This window comes from Lycium ferocissimum, chromosome 9 (assembly GCF_029784015.1).
Source record: "Lycium ferocissimum isolate CSIRO_LF1 chromosome 9, AGI_CSIRO_Lferr_CH_V1, whole genome shotgun sequence".
Lineage (NCBI taxonomy): Eukaryota > Viridiplantae > Streptophyta > Magnoliopsida > Solanales > Solanaceae > Lycium > Lycium ferocissimum.
Window position 1 is genome coordinate 46,744,890 of NC_081350.1, and position 16,084 is coordinate 46,760,973.

The 16,084-nt window shown below is 34.8% G+C and overlaps 2 protein-coding genes across 3 annotated transcripts; both read left to right on the forward strand.

The window, feature by feature from the left end:
- The first annotated feature begins 2,032 nt into the window (after positions 1-2,032).
- LOC132031107 (recQ-mediated genome instability protein 1) lies at positions 2,033-9,809 on the forward strand. Of its 2 annotated transcripts, none has more exons than XM_059420975.1 (8): positions 2,033-2,508; positions 3,323-3,493; positions 3,849-3,994; positions 4,467-4,600; positions 6,094-6,677; positions 8,125-8,235; positions 8,305-8,433; positions 9,064-9,809. In XM_059420975.1, the coding sequence occupies exons 1-8, from the start codon at positions 2,080-2,082 to the stop codon at positions 9,232-9,234; spliced, it is 1,875 nt and encodes a 624-aa protein (XP_059276958.1). In that variant the 5' UTR covers positions 2,033-2,079; the 3' UTR covers positions 9,235-9,809. The 2 variants fall into 2 exon arrangements, with proteins under 2 accessions (XP_059276958.1, XP_059276959.1); XM_059420976.1 differs by lacking the exon at positions 2,033-2,508 and adding an exon at positions 2,524-2,938.
- A 791-nt stretch (positions 9,810-10,600) lies between these two features.
- Positions 10,601-14,674, forward strand: LOC132031108 (transcription factor MYB101-like). Its single transcript, XM_059420977.1, has 5 exons — positions 10,601-10,839; positions 11,323-11,678; positions 12,428-12,980; positions 13,066-13,419; positions 14,109-14,674. Exons 2-5 carry the CDS (start codon positions 11,340-11,342, stop codon positions 14,306-14,308), a joined length of 1,446 nt encoding a protein of 481 aa, XP_059276960.1. The 5' UTR covers positions 10,601-10,839; positions 11,323-11,339; the 3' UTR covers positions 14,309-14,674.
- Positions 14,675-16,084: the final 1,410 nt, after the last annotated feature.

Consider the following 16,084-nt stretch of genomic DNA (forward strand, 5'->3'; position numbering starts at 1 on the left):
GGTATTTCTGTTTTTTTTTTTAAATATAGAGAAATACAGTGAACAGTAAACACGCTCCAGTGAAATCAGGAGCTATTTATGGAACAAATTTTTTGAAATACACGGAAATACAAAATCGGGTTGAGTAAAAATAGGCTATATTTTTTGAACAAATTCTTCTTTTTCTTTTTAAATGGTAAATTAAATTAAATCAACCATATTTCATGCATTCCATAACAGCTCACGAATCTCTCTCAACTTTTATCACAATCAATACCTTTTGAATTCAAAAATCGCTAAAGATCTGAAAACTTCCAAATATAGAAAAATATACGCTGGAATACAATGAAATATGATTGATTGTTTAAGAAATATAAAGTTATAATATGCGTATATACAATGGAATACAATGAAATATATCAGAAACTGTTTCATAAATTAGAAATACAAAATGCAAAAATACAGCGAAATACAAAAATCGTGCAAACAAAGTGGAGTAAAAATAGTCTCTACACCAAAAAAAAGATAAATGCATTTAAATACAACGAAATAATACACTGAAATATACTAAAAAATTAGATATACTGTTTGTTAATACACAGAAATACACTGAAATATTTTATCAAACACTTGGTGGGCATGAAGGTCCACAACTCTCATCAATGGTGTTTCTACAACAACAGCCTATTCTCTTGCTCCTAGATGATGCTACAATATCATATTACTATAATCAATACTATACTTCATCACTCATGCAAGATAAACAACACCACACTGATTAGCAAACATAAGAAGTATTTTCCTCTTGTTCGGGCCTATCCATGGAGATTTAGCAAACAAATTGTTATGGCCGAGCTTCGCCATTGGCCGGAGATCCTCCTTCGCTTTTTCTTGTTGTCACTGGTGTATTTTTACTTGGAGTATTAATATCCGTCATTAAAATGGAGAGTTAGAGCTTGTTGAAGATACTCTAACAATGGCTGAAAATATATAAAAAAATGAATGAAAAGTAAAGGTAAAGACGATGAAATTTATGAACAATTGAAGAGAAATACAACAAATAACATAACGAAAATTAGTTACCTATAGAGATTGGGTAACTGATAAGGAAGAAGAAGAAATCGTGCTAATTGTGGTGAAGAATAATGGGAGTAAAGTGCGGTTGTGAATTGAAGATGTGAGAGAAAAATATTTGAAAAAAAAAAAAAAGAGATTGTGGAGGTAAGTGGAAGAGAGAGTACCTTATTTTTTTAGGAAATACACTGCAGCTTTTTACAAAAACAAGTTTATAGATGGTAATCTGATAAATAATTAAGCTACCAAAAATAATTTTAAAGAAAGGTAGCTATTTCTACTAAATAAATCTTAGAGGTAGTTATGAGCTGTAAAGCTTCCTTTTATAATTTATATACTTTTTAACTAATAGCTGTGGGATTTTTACCAATTTTCCTTTTTAGAGATAGATATTCCATAATTCATCTTCTTTTTATTTCTCTTGCAGTTTATGGATCTTTTAGATCACAGAGTAATAATATCTTTTCAACAAACTGAAAATCTAATAAGAAAACAATAAACTATACTAGTGTTAATATTAGATAACAATATAATGTTTTATCTGTAAAATTGATCAATATATGAACAAAGATTATACCCGAATCTATAGATACTCCCTCCGTTCCAAAATAATTGAAGATTTAGCCTCTAAAAGTAGGTCAAAATAATTGAGGTTTTAGTCTATCAAAAAGGTATTTTATTATTTTTTCTAATTTTACCCTTGACACATTCTTAATTCAATGAACAAATTTAAATACTCGTTATAGTATTAAAGCCCTTCTTAATTAATGATATTTTAATCAATACACCTCTTAATTCCCTTAATCTGTCCATATCTAAAACTTCAATTATTTTGGACCGGAGTGAGCATGTGCTTAAGTCAGCTCTCAGAAACAAATCCGGCCCAAAACTACTAAAGCCCATTTATCAGCCCAAATTCCTTTCCCTCCTCAAAAACATAAATGACACCCACAATTATAAAACACAAACACAAACACAAACAAAAAATTGGAGGGAAAAATTTTCATCAGTGAAAAAAAAAAAAAAATGAGCAGAAGACGCCTCCAAATTATATGTTCCTCTGATGAAGAAGAAGAAGAAGAAGACCCAAACAATAATAATATCGAAATGGACATTCTAGAATCTTCCACTACTAACTTCCAATCAGTAACCCTAAATTCCCCAAACCAAAACCCTACACCCAACAATGCCCCAAACGTCCACGTGGCAGATTGTGGTATTGGTCGGGTGTTGGAAGGATTAGGGTTGAGATTACGGAAGGAATGGTTAGAATCATGTGTTAGTGGACTTGAAGGAATGGAAAGAGGGTTTTTGGGATTGGATGATAATGCGAAGGCGAAGCTCTGTTTCGAGCAGTTTTTGTATTCAGATATGAATTATTGTGGTGCTGGAATGCTTCCGAGAGATGTGCATAAGTTGCATTTGGTTGATCTTAAAGGCCCCTTTGTTCTTCAGGTATGGCGAAAAACTAACAACCTTGTTTGGATGGTTGTTATGTATTGTTTCATAATGTATTGTAATATTGTATTGAATTGTATTGTTTTGATAAATACAACGTTTGGATAGATTGTATTGTTTTCTGACGTTAAATAGTGTCACACATTAGCATTTTGAAAAATAAACCTACAAGAAACTTTGTGGTTGTGGTACTGGTCGGGTATTGGAAGGATTAGGGCTAAGATTGAGGAAGGAATGGTTAGATTCATCTGTTAGAGGACTTGAAGTGTTACAGAGAGGATTTTTGAGATTGGATGATAATGCGAAGGCGAAGCTTTGTTTCGAGTAGTTTTGGTATTCGGATATGAATTATTGTGGTGCAGGGATGGTTCCGAGAGATGTGTATAAGTTGCATTTGGTTGATCTTAAAGGCCCCTTTGTTCTTCGAGTATAACGAAAAACTAACACCTTGTTGGGATGGTTGTTATGTATTGTTTCATAATGTATTGTAATATTATATCGCATTGTGTTGGAAAGTATTGTATTGTCCATAGATTGTATCGCATTGTGTTGAAGAATAATTGGCTGTGTTGCACATACAAAAATGATATAGACTGGGGATCTTACTATCTTATTCAGATTGAGGGGATGTAGTACATTTGCAATACACATTTGCGATACTGAAAGAGTCTTAAGTTATTTGTTAGACTTAGTTTGACTTTCATGTTTGTAAATGAAAAGGCTATGACTTGACATCTTAGTTAAATTTTGTTTGAAGTACCTTTAATGTGACTCTGACTATTCCAGTGTTTCATCCCCTTTCCCCCTCAAGGTAGATGAGATTGTGAATATCAGTTGTCCTGTTCGAGATAGGTACCAGAAAGCAGCTGCTGGAATAAAGAGGTGTCTGAAATTGTCCATGACTGATGGCATTCAGCGTGTGTTTGGGATGGAGTACAGGCCTATAAAAGATCTTGACGTTCTGGCTCCTTCTGGACTGAAGGTAGGAATACCATGTTGTTTATTACTCCCTCCGTTTCAGTTTATATGAACCCATTTGATTGGGCACGATATTTAAGAAAGAGTGAAGATTTTTGAAACTTGTGGTTCAAAATAAGTCTTGAATATTTGTGTGGCTGTAAATCATTTCATAAAGTGAATTTGTTTCCAAATTAGGAAAGAGGTCATTCATTTTGGCACGGACTAAAAAGGAAATAGGTTCACATAAATTGAAACAGAGGGAGTATTTTGTTTGTCAAGTAGCTTTAAAAGTCTATCTACAAGATGAGAACTGATAAGAATAGTATTCATCACAATTTTTTTTCCATATTCATATAGATTGCTGCTGCATTCTGCAGGTTGTTATCTGTAATGTTCACGTTAGGCGCGGACTTATGATGTTGGTCCCTGAAGTAATCGAAGTTCTGGGTGGGATGGTGGAAGAGTTAGAAGAAGCAAGACAACGGCTAGTTAATGAAATAAAGAAGCCACCAAGGGGGAAAAGGTATGACGAAGGACCAACAAAACATTTCCTGTCTGGACCTCATTACCAATTGCTGATATTGTTGCTAGATGCCATAGATAAGTGTTATGTTCACTTGAATGGCAGAGGTTGATGGTCAGTGCTAGTGTTAGAGGACCTTAAATGACTGAATATGGAATGCAATTAAATGGATAATGAGGATTTATATAGTTGAGCCCAACTAGCATGGATTAAGGTGTAGTTGTTGATGTTCAAGTCTCTTCAGGGGTTTTCTTAAGGGTCAAATAAATACTCTGATGTACTTTGACCTCCCCCTTCCTCATCCATTTTGTTTTTTTGACTTTCTAGTGAAGACTTAGTATCTGTTGCTCAGCTGTAGGCTTTGGTTCTCAAATGAGTGAATAAGGCATCTTGTCATGGTTTATTAATGTTTTGCTAGAAACAACCTGGTTACTTTTGGTGATTTAGTTACTTTATCTATGCCCAATGCCAGAACAAGGTCTGAAGTGGTCCCTCCTTTGGCAACTCGAGCTACTAATGCTGCATGGCCACGCGAAGGTGTTACTGCTCCAGAGCCCGCTGATACTTCCTCAAGAGAAAGGTCACATTTTCAAGTTCATGAGCAAGGTACTTTGATACCCTAGAAAGCTTATCTGCAATTAGTTTAGGATATGCGTATATGTACTGCATGTTCATTTGTTTTTAGTGTTGCTTTTAAATGGAAAAAAAAAACGATTTCTTTGACCTACTTTTGCTTATATGATTAAGCTGGTCTTCTGGCTTTTAGTATGAGAGAGAAGCTGATATTTTGTCAGATTGCTTCCTTTTGATGGCTTCTCTCCGCACAAGCTTGTTTTTTAAGCCGAGTTTTTGGGTTTTTTCCTGTAGTTTGAGTGTTACTCAGGTGAACATTTATTCTTCAATGATATAGCTAAGGTAGTGCTACAAGATGAAAGATTGGTTTACACATTTAAATTGGAATAGGTTCTAGCTGACCTCTTGCTTTATCTTGTGGATGGTGGTTTGGTCTGTTTGGAGCACATGTTTATTAAGTAAAGATTGGTAGCGCTCTACCTGTTTGACAAAAGGAAAGGATCCCAGAAGGATTCTATGTCTATGCTAATGATGTTACTAGCTATTTGCCGACCTTGGTTTTTTCCTTTTCACAACCAAAGATGAACAATTTTGACAACAAAGGCTATGACCAGAATATTTGCCATATCCGTCAAAAGGCACCTTCTCTTGATCCATTGAGCAAATTTGCCAAATTACCTATTAAATCCTCTTCAGTGCTGTTCTACAAGTGGTGAAGTTGGCAACCGCCTGAACTGGACTATTTGTGTTGCCACTGTGGCCAAGCTTAATGGCCCCAACGAGAGTGGAGTGGATATGGATGATTGGTAGAGCTGACCTAGTGTTTTTTTTGGATAACCGTGGTGTCCAGGCCAGCTTGCGCGCACCTCGACTAATTCCACGAGATACCTGCCACCTCTACCTAGGCTGGGATACAACAACAACAACATACCCAGTGAACCTTAGACCTCATAGTTCTCAACCCACTTCATTGACTACTAGGCCACACCCTTGGGTGACCTAGTTAATTTTGGATGGAGGCAAAGTTGATTGAGTGATTTGTATCAGTTTCGCTTATCATATCCACGTGGACAAATCTCTACTGTTATTAATTGGTTTTCATTTTGTCTCTGTTGATAGGCTTAACGAACTAAGACAATGTAATTTTTATTCCTATGTCAAAAAGGAAAAAGAGAAAAGAATCAGGGTGGGGAGAGTGTACTCATTATTACATGTCTGTTTTTTTATGGGGAAGGGTGTGTGTATGTGTGTGGCATCGGGGTCTGCAGGTGCCTCTGTAAATACACCTTGCTTGTTGGTACATGGATGTCTAGGAGAAAGTACCACATGATATGACTTGATTCAGTAGATTAATTTTTTCCTGTTTAAGGTGCGGGGGAGCTTTATAAGAAAAGCCAAAAAGGTGCGAGCGAAATTATGCCGGACAAGGGTAGAGGGTGTCAACCTGTTTCACTTCTAACTTCATATGGAGATGTACTGTGATAGAAGACTAATCTATCTTTTTAAACTTTCGCTTTGGGGTGCAGGAACGTCTGTCGTTGCTACTTCTGCAACAGAAGAAATTCATCCCGTTACACCTGGGCTACCATCTTCTACGACGATCACCACTCCTGTTTATAGAAGAGATGCTCAATCTAATTTTCCATCTACTCCAGCTGTTTCTGTCCCATTCAATATGAATGTTACTGGGCCTACCTTTTCATCTGATGCAGCTACTCATGCGGAGGATATCCATATGGACGACATGACCACCGAAGGCATTGATGTTTCAATTAGAAGGGAACGTAATGACCCTGTCCGTTTGTCTTCTTTCACCATGGAAGTGGAGGAACATCTTTCAGATGTTAGAAGTAGCCCTACCACACCTGCCAGTGGCAGGAGCAGAGAAAGCATTCCTGTCTCTATCGGTAGTGTCCATAATGAAGATGTAGAGCCTGATTCATTGTCTACTGCAGCAATTGATGTTGATGAAATTGATTTCGCTGATGAGTTGGACCATCCATTTATACTTTCTGGAGGGAAGGAAACCCCTTTCACTTACTTAGCTAGTCTGTCGGCTAAGCAGGCTGGTATGAATGGCAGTGCTTCCACTGTTACAGGAAAAATTAAGGTAATTTTTGGTTTCCCTCGTGATATCAACTTCTCTGATGCTGCTATTTAGAAAATTCATTGTGTCCCTTCTATCTTACACTCAGAAATTGAGCATTTTTTCCCACTTGGATGTAATATGTGTGAGTAAATTGGGGATACATGCAAGCAGAATAATTGATATAAATTAATCGAATGAAATAACAAGATACAAATTCCAACAGGAATTGAAGAATAGTTAGAATCGTAGATCCTAACTGAACGTTATGAGAACAATTGATATATGAAACCAATCACCCCCTAAGAACGATAAGAAAGAACCAAAGATATAAAGCGATTAATTGAATGATAAGAAAGAACCAAAGTTATAAGGAGATTAATAAAATGATAAGAAAGAACCAAAGATATAAAGATCAAAAGAGGAAGAATTATCATCAAGAATCAAGTTTAAAAGTAATTCTGAAGTTCAATATGAACAAAGAGGATTTCAACTTCTCAAAGGTGTTTAACTCACCATATGTCAAAGCTACTCTAAAAGAGATGATATTAATATCTATCACTATTGCACAAAGATGGGAAAGACAGTTTCCCAAACTCAAAACTCTCTCCGACTGATAGACCAGTGTGGTGCGCTGATTCAATAGCTTAAGCTCAGGGCATTGAGCTGAGCTGAGATTTCCATGCAACTTTGGTTTTCCTGCTTCAGTACAACGCGCCTGGCCAAATTTAGACAGTGCGATGCACCAACTCATATTTTCCAGCAGTGTTCTCCTCAGCTTGTTCCATGCAATCATCAAGCCTCCAAACATGATATATTCTTCAAGAATCCTCAAAATAGCTCTCTAAGCACTTCCTACTCTTTTTATTAAGATCATGCAGCTCCTTAATGTTGCAATCCTTGAGTCCTCTTGATCTTGAAACGAGTTCCATGCAATTCTCGAACCACCAAAGATGGTGTTCTTTGCAATAATCCTCAAATAGCTCTCCAAGCACCTTCTAACTGTTGCTTGAAGATCATGCAGCTCCTTAATGTGCAATCCCTGGAAGCTCTTGGTCTTGAAATGAGTCAACGGTCCCTTTGACATCTTGAAATCTTCCACAATGTGCTCCGTGCTATCCGGGTCTGTATCACTGTCTATAACAGTTGCTTAACTAGGCATAGATCTTTTCTTAAGCCAATGGCAATCTGTCAAGAAAACCCTCGTTACTGGCATCCCTCTTCCTAGCAGCGTACTTTTTTTGAATATTTGGTTCATTTGCTATCGTTATGCTTTGTCTTGACTTTTTTGCATTTAGAGTTAGTAATTCGCCATTGTTATTAAGGCTGCTTTCATATTGTGTTTTGCCTTTCACGATACAAGACAGTGAACTCTGTTGTTTTTCATTTCTAGCGTGAAAAGTTGCGAATACCGAGTAGAATTTTCTATCATGTTAATAATAAGAAACTGAGATCTGGCTTAAATCTGCAGTGCTTTCTTACTGGTGTGAAGGGATTTCAGTATAAACAGAGGAGTAGCTACGAGCTTCGGGTTTTTGTGGATGATGGCAGCCTCATTTCTGAGATCCTTATAGATCATGCTGTAAGTTATCGAAGACTGGACCACTTGATTATGAGAATCTGATTATTGTTTAACTTTTGTCTGCTTCAGCTTGTGCAGAAAGAAATAGGGTTTTCTCCTGCAGAGGTAACTACAGCTCTTGATTCTTCAGATAAAAAACGAGGCAGTGACATGAAGGAGACACTGAAACGTTTCCAGAAATTCTTGATTAATTTTGAGGTATTTCACTGCTATTCATGAAGGGGTTTTTCTTGATAGCTAACTCCACATGAATCTTCTAAGTTCATATTTGTTTGTTGTATAAAATTGCACCTAGCATTAAACGTGGATAACCGAATAACAAGTGTTTTTGGATCAAGAAGTACATGGCAACTACGTCTGTAAGAGTAAAACAAAAGCGTCCAGGTATAGATTTTAATGGCATGACAATGCATGTACAGTCAGGCCTCTCTATAACAGCCATCTCCTATAACAACATTTCACTATAACTAACCATGTTTTCAGTGGAACTAATCTTTCATGTTATTTTATATTATATGTTCTTTATCGCATTTCGCTGTAGCTGCCAAAATGTATCGGAACAAAAACAATGCAGTTATAGAGAGGTTTGACTATAGTTGATCAATAAACCGTGTCAACCCCAAATTATTGATCCTTTTATAAATCTTATGTACAAGAATTAATTATAAAAAATATAAGAAATGCAAACAATTATTTCTGTGATTAATAACTCGATTGTTATTGGCGCGAAAGCTTATCATGCTGAAGGATTATGGTCTTGTAAAATTAATACCTGATATAGCAAATACTCTGTGCATGAGAATGTCTTGAGCAATATGTATCTTGCAGGGAACAATGTTTGTACAGTTGAATGGAGAATCCCCAATTCCGGTTGCTACTGAAATGAACCAGGGGTGTCCTGCCTCTGATGCATGGTTGCTTCTCAAAAGACTAAAGCCCTCTACTTCTCCGCGACAATATCATCTTCATCACCCAGAGACCATCAATTTATCCCCTTGATGTGTTCATTCATTCTCTGGAGAACTTCAAAACATACGCGAGCTGATGGCGGATATTATACTCCACATATTCCCAGGTTTATCAGCGAAAATAGTGTTATCCTTAGATTTAGAATCAGCAAAGCTGAGTTACATCACATTGCTCCATTCAGAAAGTTGTTGCATGAGATGACTCCTTGAGAAGCAATGGCGTAAATGCAGAAACAGTTTGCCTTGATTCAAACAGTGAAATGACTTCTCAAATTAACTATTTTTTTGGGGCGGAGCTAGGGTTGCAAGGGGTTCATCCGAACCAAGTAAGAATTTGAATGTCAATATTTTAACAAGGAATTCTTTTCGAGCTTAGATTAGAAATCTCACTCGATTTATTTAGTTGCTTTCTTTCCTTTTTCTAGGTATTTAGTGTCAATTCGGTAGTGCATATATTCTTTTTATATCTTAAACAATGTAAATTTGAAATCCATAACTGTAGAATTAATTATAACGTCCATTTTTCATCCTTGTGCTTTTCTCTCCAGGAAAAGTAAGAGATTAAACGATTCGTCAAATAAAAGATCAGTAATACCATTGATGTGATGCTATTTTTCAATATAGAAAGGATAAAGTTGATTTTTTTTTTTGTTGTCATTTGTGAGTAGTTAACGAGATTTAGTAAATTTAATCACTTCATCAATCAATTACTTCTTCCAGTTCGATCATATGATAAAATTTCCATTTTGAGACTTCTGAAAATGCTTCTACAACATTCTACTAGGAGTAACTAAATATACATTTTAATACGATTTTCAATAATTTGAATCCATTTTTGGATCTTACACTTCAATGTAATCAATTAACTTTTAAACTATTTCTAAAATAATTCTTGTACTGCTACTAATACATACATCACATAAGTTACAATATCCGTATTTTCAACCAAATAGAGTCATTAAAAATACAGTGACTGGAGTAATATATAAAAATAATGGAAAATTAATAATAATTAAAAAAAGTACGCTATTTGATGCTCTTTTTCATTTCAGTTAACCCTTAATAATTTCTTAAAGTCACTCATGTTATGTTGTGTTTAAGAATTCATGTTTCAAATTTTTTAATAATCACATAAGTATTATGTGATTATTATTAATAATACTATGAGTTTCGACAATATTCATTTTTAAAAAATTAGATGTCTAGATAAATAAGTTTGCATAAATTGAAACAAATGAAATACTCGCAAATTGAGGGAAGTGATGAAAAGCATGAATTAGAAAGTGAGAGAAAAGGTGTGGACAAAGAAACCGCAAAAAAATAATTGAAGCATAGAGCTTACAACTCGCTACGAAATAAAAGGTGACTCCTATAAATTCTTGCCAACTATTCCTTGTGGACTCTCTCACTTCTCTCTTCATTCTCAAAGTTTTCTCATTTCCACACTTCAATCTCTCTCTTACTCTCTCTCTCTCTCCAATCTCCACACATACCTTCTTGAAAAATTCATCTCCTATTTGTCTATACAAGAACAACCAAAAAATACTAAAAGGAGAAAAAAGAAAAGTTTTTGGAGCTTATTTTTCAATCCATATTGATCATTGAGGATATAGAAGAAAACCCCACAAAAGGAATTGTAAGTTCTTATCTCTTTTTATACAAATAAGTCATATCTTGATAACAAGATTCTATATTTATCAGTTCCTCCTATGTTTGCTATTGACGTTTGTTAAGACAGACAAATTAGGAATTGTTTTTGTTAGAAACGTTATGTAAGGGACAAGGAGCGGGCCAAATCCTTAACGCTAGAACAATTGATCTGCATGAATCCCTTATTTTGTAACGATGCATAATTTAGTTATAAAATTTATCACGTTTTACCCCCACCCCCACCCCAAAAAAAAAAAAAAAAAATAATAATAATCTTGACCATGACCTCTTGCGAAATGCAAGGTAAGTATGTCTCTGATAAACACTTGTCGGTCCGGCCTTTTTACCGGACCACCGCACATAGCGGGGCAGTGTCTTGAAACGCCCTTTTTAATCCTGACACACAAACTTTGGAACGCTCGCATTATTTCTCACTATTTTCCTTATTTTGTTTTTGTTTTATTTGTAGGAAAAAGGGAAATCTTGATGGCCCCTAATGGAGGAGGAGTGAATAAGAACAATGGGACGTCAATAGCAAGAAATAACCATAATGGAGGAGGGACAAGGCAGGTATTAAAAAAAGGTCCATGGACAGCAACGGAAGACGCGATTTTGATGGAGTATGTGAAGAAACACGGAGAAGGAAATTGGAACGCGGTCCAGAGGAATTCAGGTTTAATGAGATGTGGGAAAAGTTGTAGGTTAAGATGGGCAAATCATTTGAGGCCTCATTTGAAAAAAGGTGCATTTTCTTTAGAAGAAGAAAGGCTTATTGTGGAACTTCATGCTAAACTTGGAAACAAATGGGCTCGTATGGCTGCTCAGGTTGTTAATTAATTCTTTTGATAAGAATTAATACTATTTCAATCTGCGTCTAACTCAACTTATACATGCGCGTGGATTTTTTGGTACAAAAAGTGTAATTCGTTAATTCTAAATCTTGAATTCGTCATTGAACTTTGGCCTCTCTTTGGGGCCATGTATACCTTTGTTTTCCTTATTTGTTTTATACAGGTGGCAAAAGATTTAGTTGGAGATTATATATATATATATATGTGTGAAAACGACATATTCATTTCGAAATCTTAATAGAAAGAAATATTTTTTTTGGGAATAGAGAGTGTTTTACTCCTTCATTGGCTTATTCTTCGTGAATCTGAATTAATCGGATCAATAGATTTCCGATATTGAATGTCAAAATGAAAAAAGCTAACACGTTGACATGCATATCTACATGGTTTTGTATGTTTCTAGTGTGTGCATGAATTGGATTTACAACTTAAAATACTCATTTTTCCAGAAAAGGATAAGTTGACCACCCTCATGGAGAAATATTATTGAGTTTTTCGCCCGAGTTTTCTTTAATTTCTTGATCATCATTAATGTTTTTCAAGTGATTTTGTATTTTTACTTTTTATCACCATTAGCAAAGTGGAAATTGTGAGTTTATTTTCACTATCCTTTGCTTGTCTATTGGATCTACAATACTAGAATTGTTTCATTAATTTGTTTTACACATATCAATGTCAAATTAATTAATTACTTTTTTTTTGGTTCTTATTCTATGAACACAGCTGCCAGGTAGAACAGATAACGAAATCAAGAATTATTGGAACACAAGGCTAAAAAGAAGACAAAGAGCTGGTTTGCCCATATACCCTCAAGACATACAACCACAAAATTACCAACAAGATCAAAACCAACAACAACTTAGTACTAATATCCCTTCACCATTTGATAATCACCAAAATTCCAATTACAATAATTCCCCTCTTTCCCTTTTAGATATCTTCAATCCTTCAACTATGAAATCTAGTAGTAATATTATTTCAAATCCATACCAATTCAATAATAATCCTAGTTCTCCATTTCTCACAACTACAAATAATATTAACAACCAAGTCAAGTTTTTTCGCGATCCTCGCGTTAGTCTTTCCTTAACATTAGCATCATCGATGAAGAACTCACAACTTTCTTCAATGGTAGCACCTGTGCCTAATAATTTTAGTCAGGGCTATTCTAGTTCAATTCCAGTGTCGTCACAACTTCAACACAACTATCCAAATTTTACCACCGTTACAAGACCTTTTACAGCGATTTCCTCAAACCCTAATGGTTTAATCTTAGGTATGTGCGTCTCAACCAGAAGAATTTGTTCATATTTGTTATTTTTCTTCATTTTTCTCAATTGTGCTTGTATTTTCACCAACAGGTATAGGCACAGAGCACCGGTCAGTCCAATCGACCGTGCCTGAGACTACAACATCAAGTGATGCTGATAATTATGCTGTTGATCACGGATTATCGCGAGGAAATAGTGGATTATTGGAAGATTTATTGGAGGAATCTCAAACCTTAACTCGAGCTGAGAAAATAAAAGAGCATTGTTCAATTGAGAATGAGGATAATAAAGGGAAATTAGTGTGGGAGGACTATGGATTAACAGAAGAAGCAGCAGATGCTATTTTAACGGGAGAATCAACATACAATTTTTCTCATTGTGATGATGATGATGCCACACAAAATAAGCATTCTGAAGAATCCAGCCCTATCAATTCATCCTCAGGTAAATTTATATACATTGATCGTGTGAAGAATATTTACACACTATTATTGTCTTTAAACCGATCATGCATAATACAAAAAAAAAAAAAAAAAAAAAAACATAAATTAGTTATGAAACTCCTTGCTAATCTGTCACTAAATTGCTCATAGCTAGCAACATTTTTTGCTAATCAATCGCAAATTCGTTGTTAAATAAGAGTAGCGATGGATTTTGACCTTTAGTGACATAAGGTGTTCGTCGCTAATTCCTATTATTTTATTTTGTAGTTTATTTATTGCATCTTTTAGGCTATTGAGTTGAGATTATTGTACAAAGCTACCTAATGTCGAAGGTTATTTTAACTTGCTGGTGTAGGTTCTATGCATTGAAAGTATATAGTTTTGCTACACTATCGAGTTAAGCTTTATACACCGATGATATAAAAATATTTACATAATTAGCTCACTTAAAAAGTAATTGAAGAAAACTTTATATTTGATATAAGCATTAATTCATTGATGACCTATATAGCAAATACTAGTAGATAATATGTTATAATAGATCGATTAAATTACATTGATGGTGTAAAAAAGTTTTATACTGTCACGACATAGAACTTAAATCCTATAAAATTGTGTACTAATATTACATTCTTTCTTATATTTCATTCATTTTGGCCCTTGAGTAACATTTATTATGGTTTCGTATAGGGTTGACAACAAAGGAATGTTCATTAGAGCTGGGTAATCAAGTGGATGATGATATTATGAGATTTCTTGATAATTTTCCACTAGGTGTACCGGTTCCTGATTGGTGTGATGATGACCAAAATCATCATGATCAGCAGAATACATCTAATGGCCAATCTTTTGAATGTGATCAAATACAATTGTCCTCAAAATCAAGCTGATATTGAAAAACTCAAATTCATAGGCGGATCCAGAATTTGAAGTATATGAGTTTCCGCAGCAACCTTCTTATAAATATGCAATAATCAGTCAAGTATTTATATATTTAGTATATTTTTAATACATATATAGGATTTTGGACAAAAGTACAAACTAGGCCCGCCTCTTCAAGGGTTAATCATAAATAGGAAACTGGAGCATGTTGCTGGATTAACATGCTTGTTTGTTTTTTTCTGCTAATAGGAGTAGTAAACATTTATTGCAGTATTTTTGTTGTTAATTCTTTTTTAATATTCCATAGGTTAATATGTAGATACACTGATAATTGTCATTCAATTGACTTGGCTTATTTATTGTGTGCATTACGAAACAAGGAAACTTCTTGTTTGAGTTACATGTCTATTTTTAGGACGATCAGTTAACTTTTATAAACTGTCAGTGTAAAATATTTTACCCTATCAAAGCATTTAGTAACTAGTAACGACTCATAATAAGTGATTGGTAACCTCAATAAGAATGCACATAAGCTTCTATTCGGTTTAAATTACGCTTATACGATTAGGGTTTAGGGGATGTAAAGTTAAATCTGTTATGATTATAATCTAGACTCTGACTAACAAGAGTTTGTGATGAATATATATGGGATGGTAGTTTTTTATGCACCTAGAGACGAGATGATCTTTTTTAGTAGTCAAGTTAATGGTGTTATTAATCTGTATTACGAAAATATTTTGAAACAATAACTTTGTAAAATTCCAGAAAACAATAAACTTTGTAAAACTAGAAATTATAAATCAGAAACTGGAAAATATCAAAACAGTATTCGAAAAATATTTTTAAGGAAGAAAATCGAGCCCACTGAATGCATAGTGTGTGCTTAAGGAAATTATTCCCCTCAAGTACCCGAGGTTAATGGAATATATCCTATCAGGATAGAACGATCTTACTCACTGGTGTATCGGTACCTAAAACCACGGTGTTAGCGAACCACTCAACGGCAGTAAATTACACTAGAATTTATTTGTGCAGAAGAAGAAGAAGAAGAAGTTTTGAAGTTCAGAAAAGAAGAAGAAGTTTTGAAGTTCGGAAAATTCGTAAGGAAAAATCTGAGGAATCAAACAAATTTATAGCCATGGAAGTACTGTTTCTGAAGGTTTCCAACCCTTCAGAACAATCACTTTAAAAACGGGAGGGAATTTTAAATAAAATCCAGGAAAGAATCGGGTCGCGGGTCACTAACGGGTCAGGATCTGGATAATTGAATTAATTAATTAAATAAATAATTAAAATTAAAGAAAATTTGGTCCAAAAAGATTATCAATCAATCATTTGACCGACTCCGACTCCGAGCCGAGCGACGACGATAGCGCGAGAGGAGACCCTCTTCTTAACCCTTCAGCAACAAGAAGGAGTGCTTCTACTTTTAAGTAGGAGAACTTTTCTTTCCACTATCAACGAGGGACAAATGCTTATTTCATAAAGTAAGAGGGAACAACTCATTTTCCCTCCACTTCTTTTCCCTCCATTTCCCATTCAACCTATCAATTAAACCCAACAAATGGTGCCAACGATATGTGGATAATAATTTGTCTACGCTCTTGACAATAGATATAACGTAACTAAACTCTACTCCCAACTTCTCTTTAATTTTAACTATAGAATATTTAGGTAATTTTCAAAACATTTATGAAGACAATCGTTTTCTGTACGTCAGCTGCAACATATCATGAAAAAGTACTGTCCATTTGCATACGCCATATTTATAGTATTCTTTTTAA

Bases quoted from the DNA above. Each gene is read 5' to 3' on its own strand.
- LOC132031108 (XM_059420977.1), top strand. From the start codon at position 11,340: ATGGCCCCTAATGGAGGAGGAGTGAATAAGAACAATGGGACGTCAATA. The intron at 11,679-12,427 runs GTTGTTAATTAA...CTATGAACACAG, and splicing joins GGGCTCGTATGGCTGCTCAG to CTGCCAGGTAGAACAGATAA. The intron at 12,981-13,065 runs GTATGTGCGTCT...TTTCACCAACAG, and splicing joins CCCTAATGGTTTAATCTTAG to GTATAGGCACAGAGCACCGG.
- LOC132031107 (XM_059420975.1), top strand. From the start codon at position 2,080: ATGAGCAGAAGACGCCTCCAAATTATATGTTCCTCTGATGAAGAAGAA. The intron at 4,601-6,093 runs GTACTTTGATAC...TTTGGGGTGCAG, and splicing joins TTTTCAAGTTCATGAGCAAG to GAACGTCTGTCGTTGCTACT. The intron at 6,678-8,124 runs GTAATTTTTGGT...TTAAATCTGCAG, and splicing joins CTGTTACAGGAAAAATTAAG to TGCTTTCTTACTGGTGTGAA.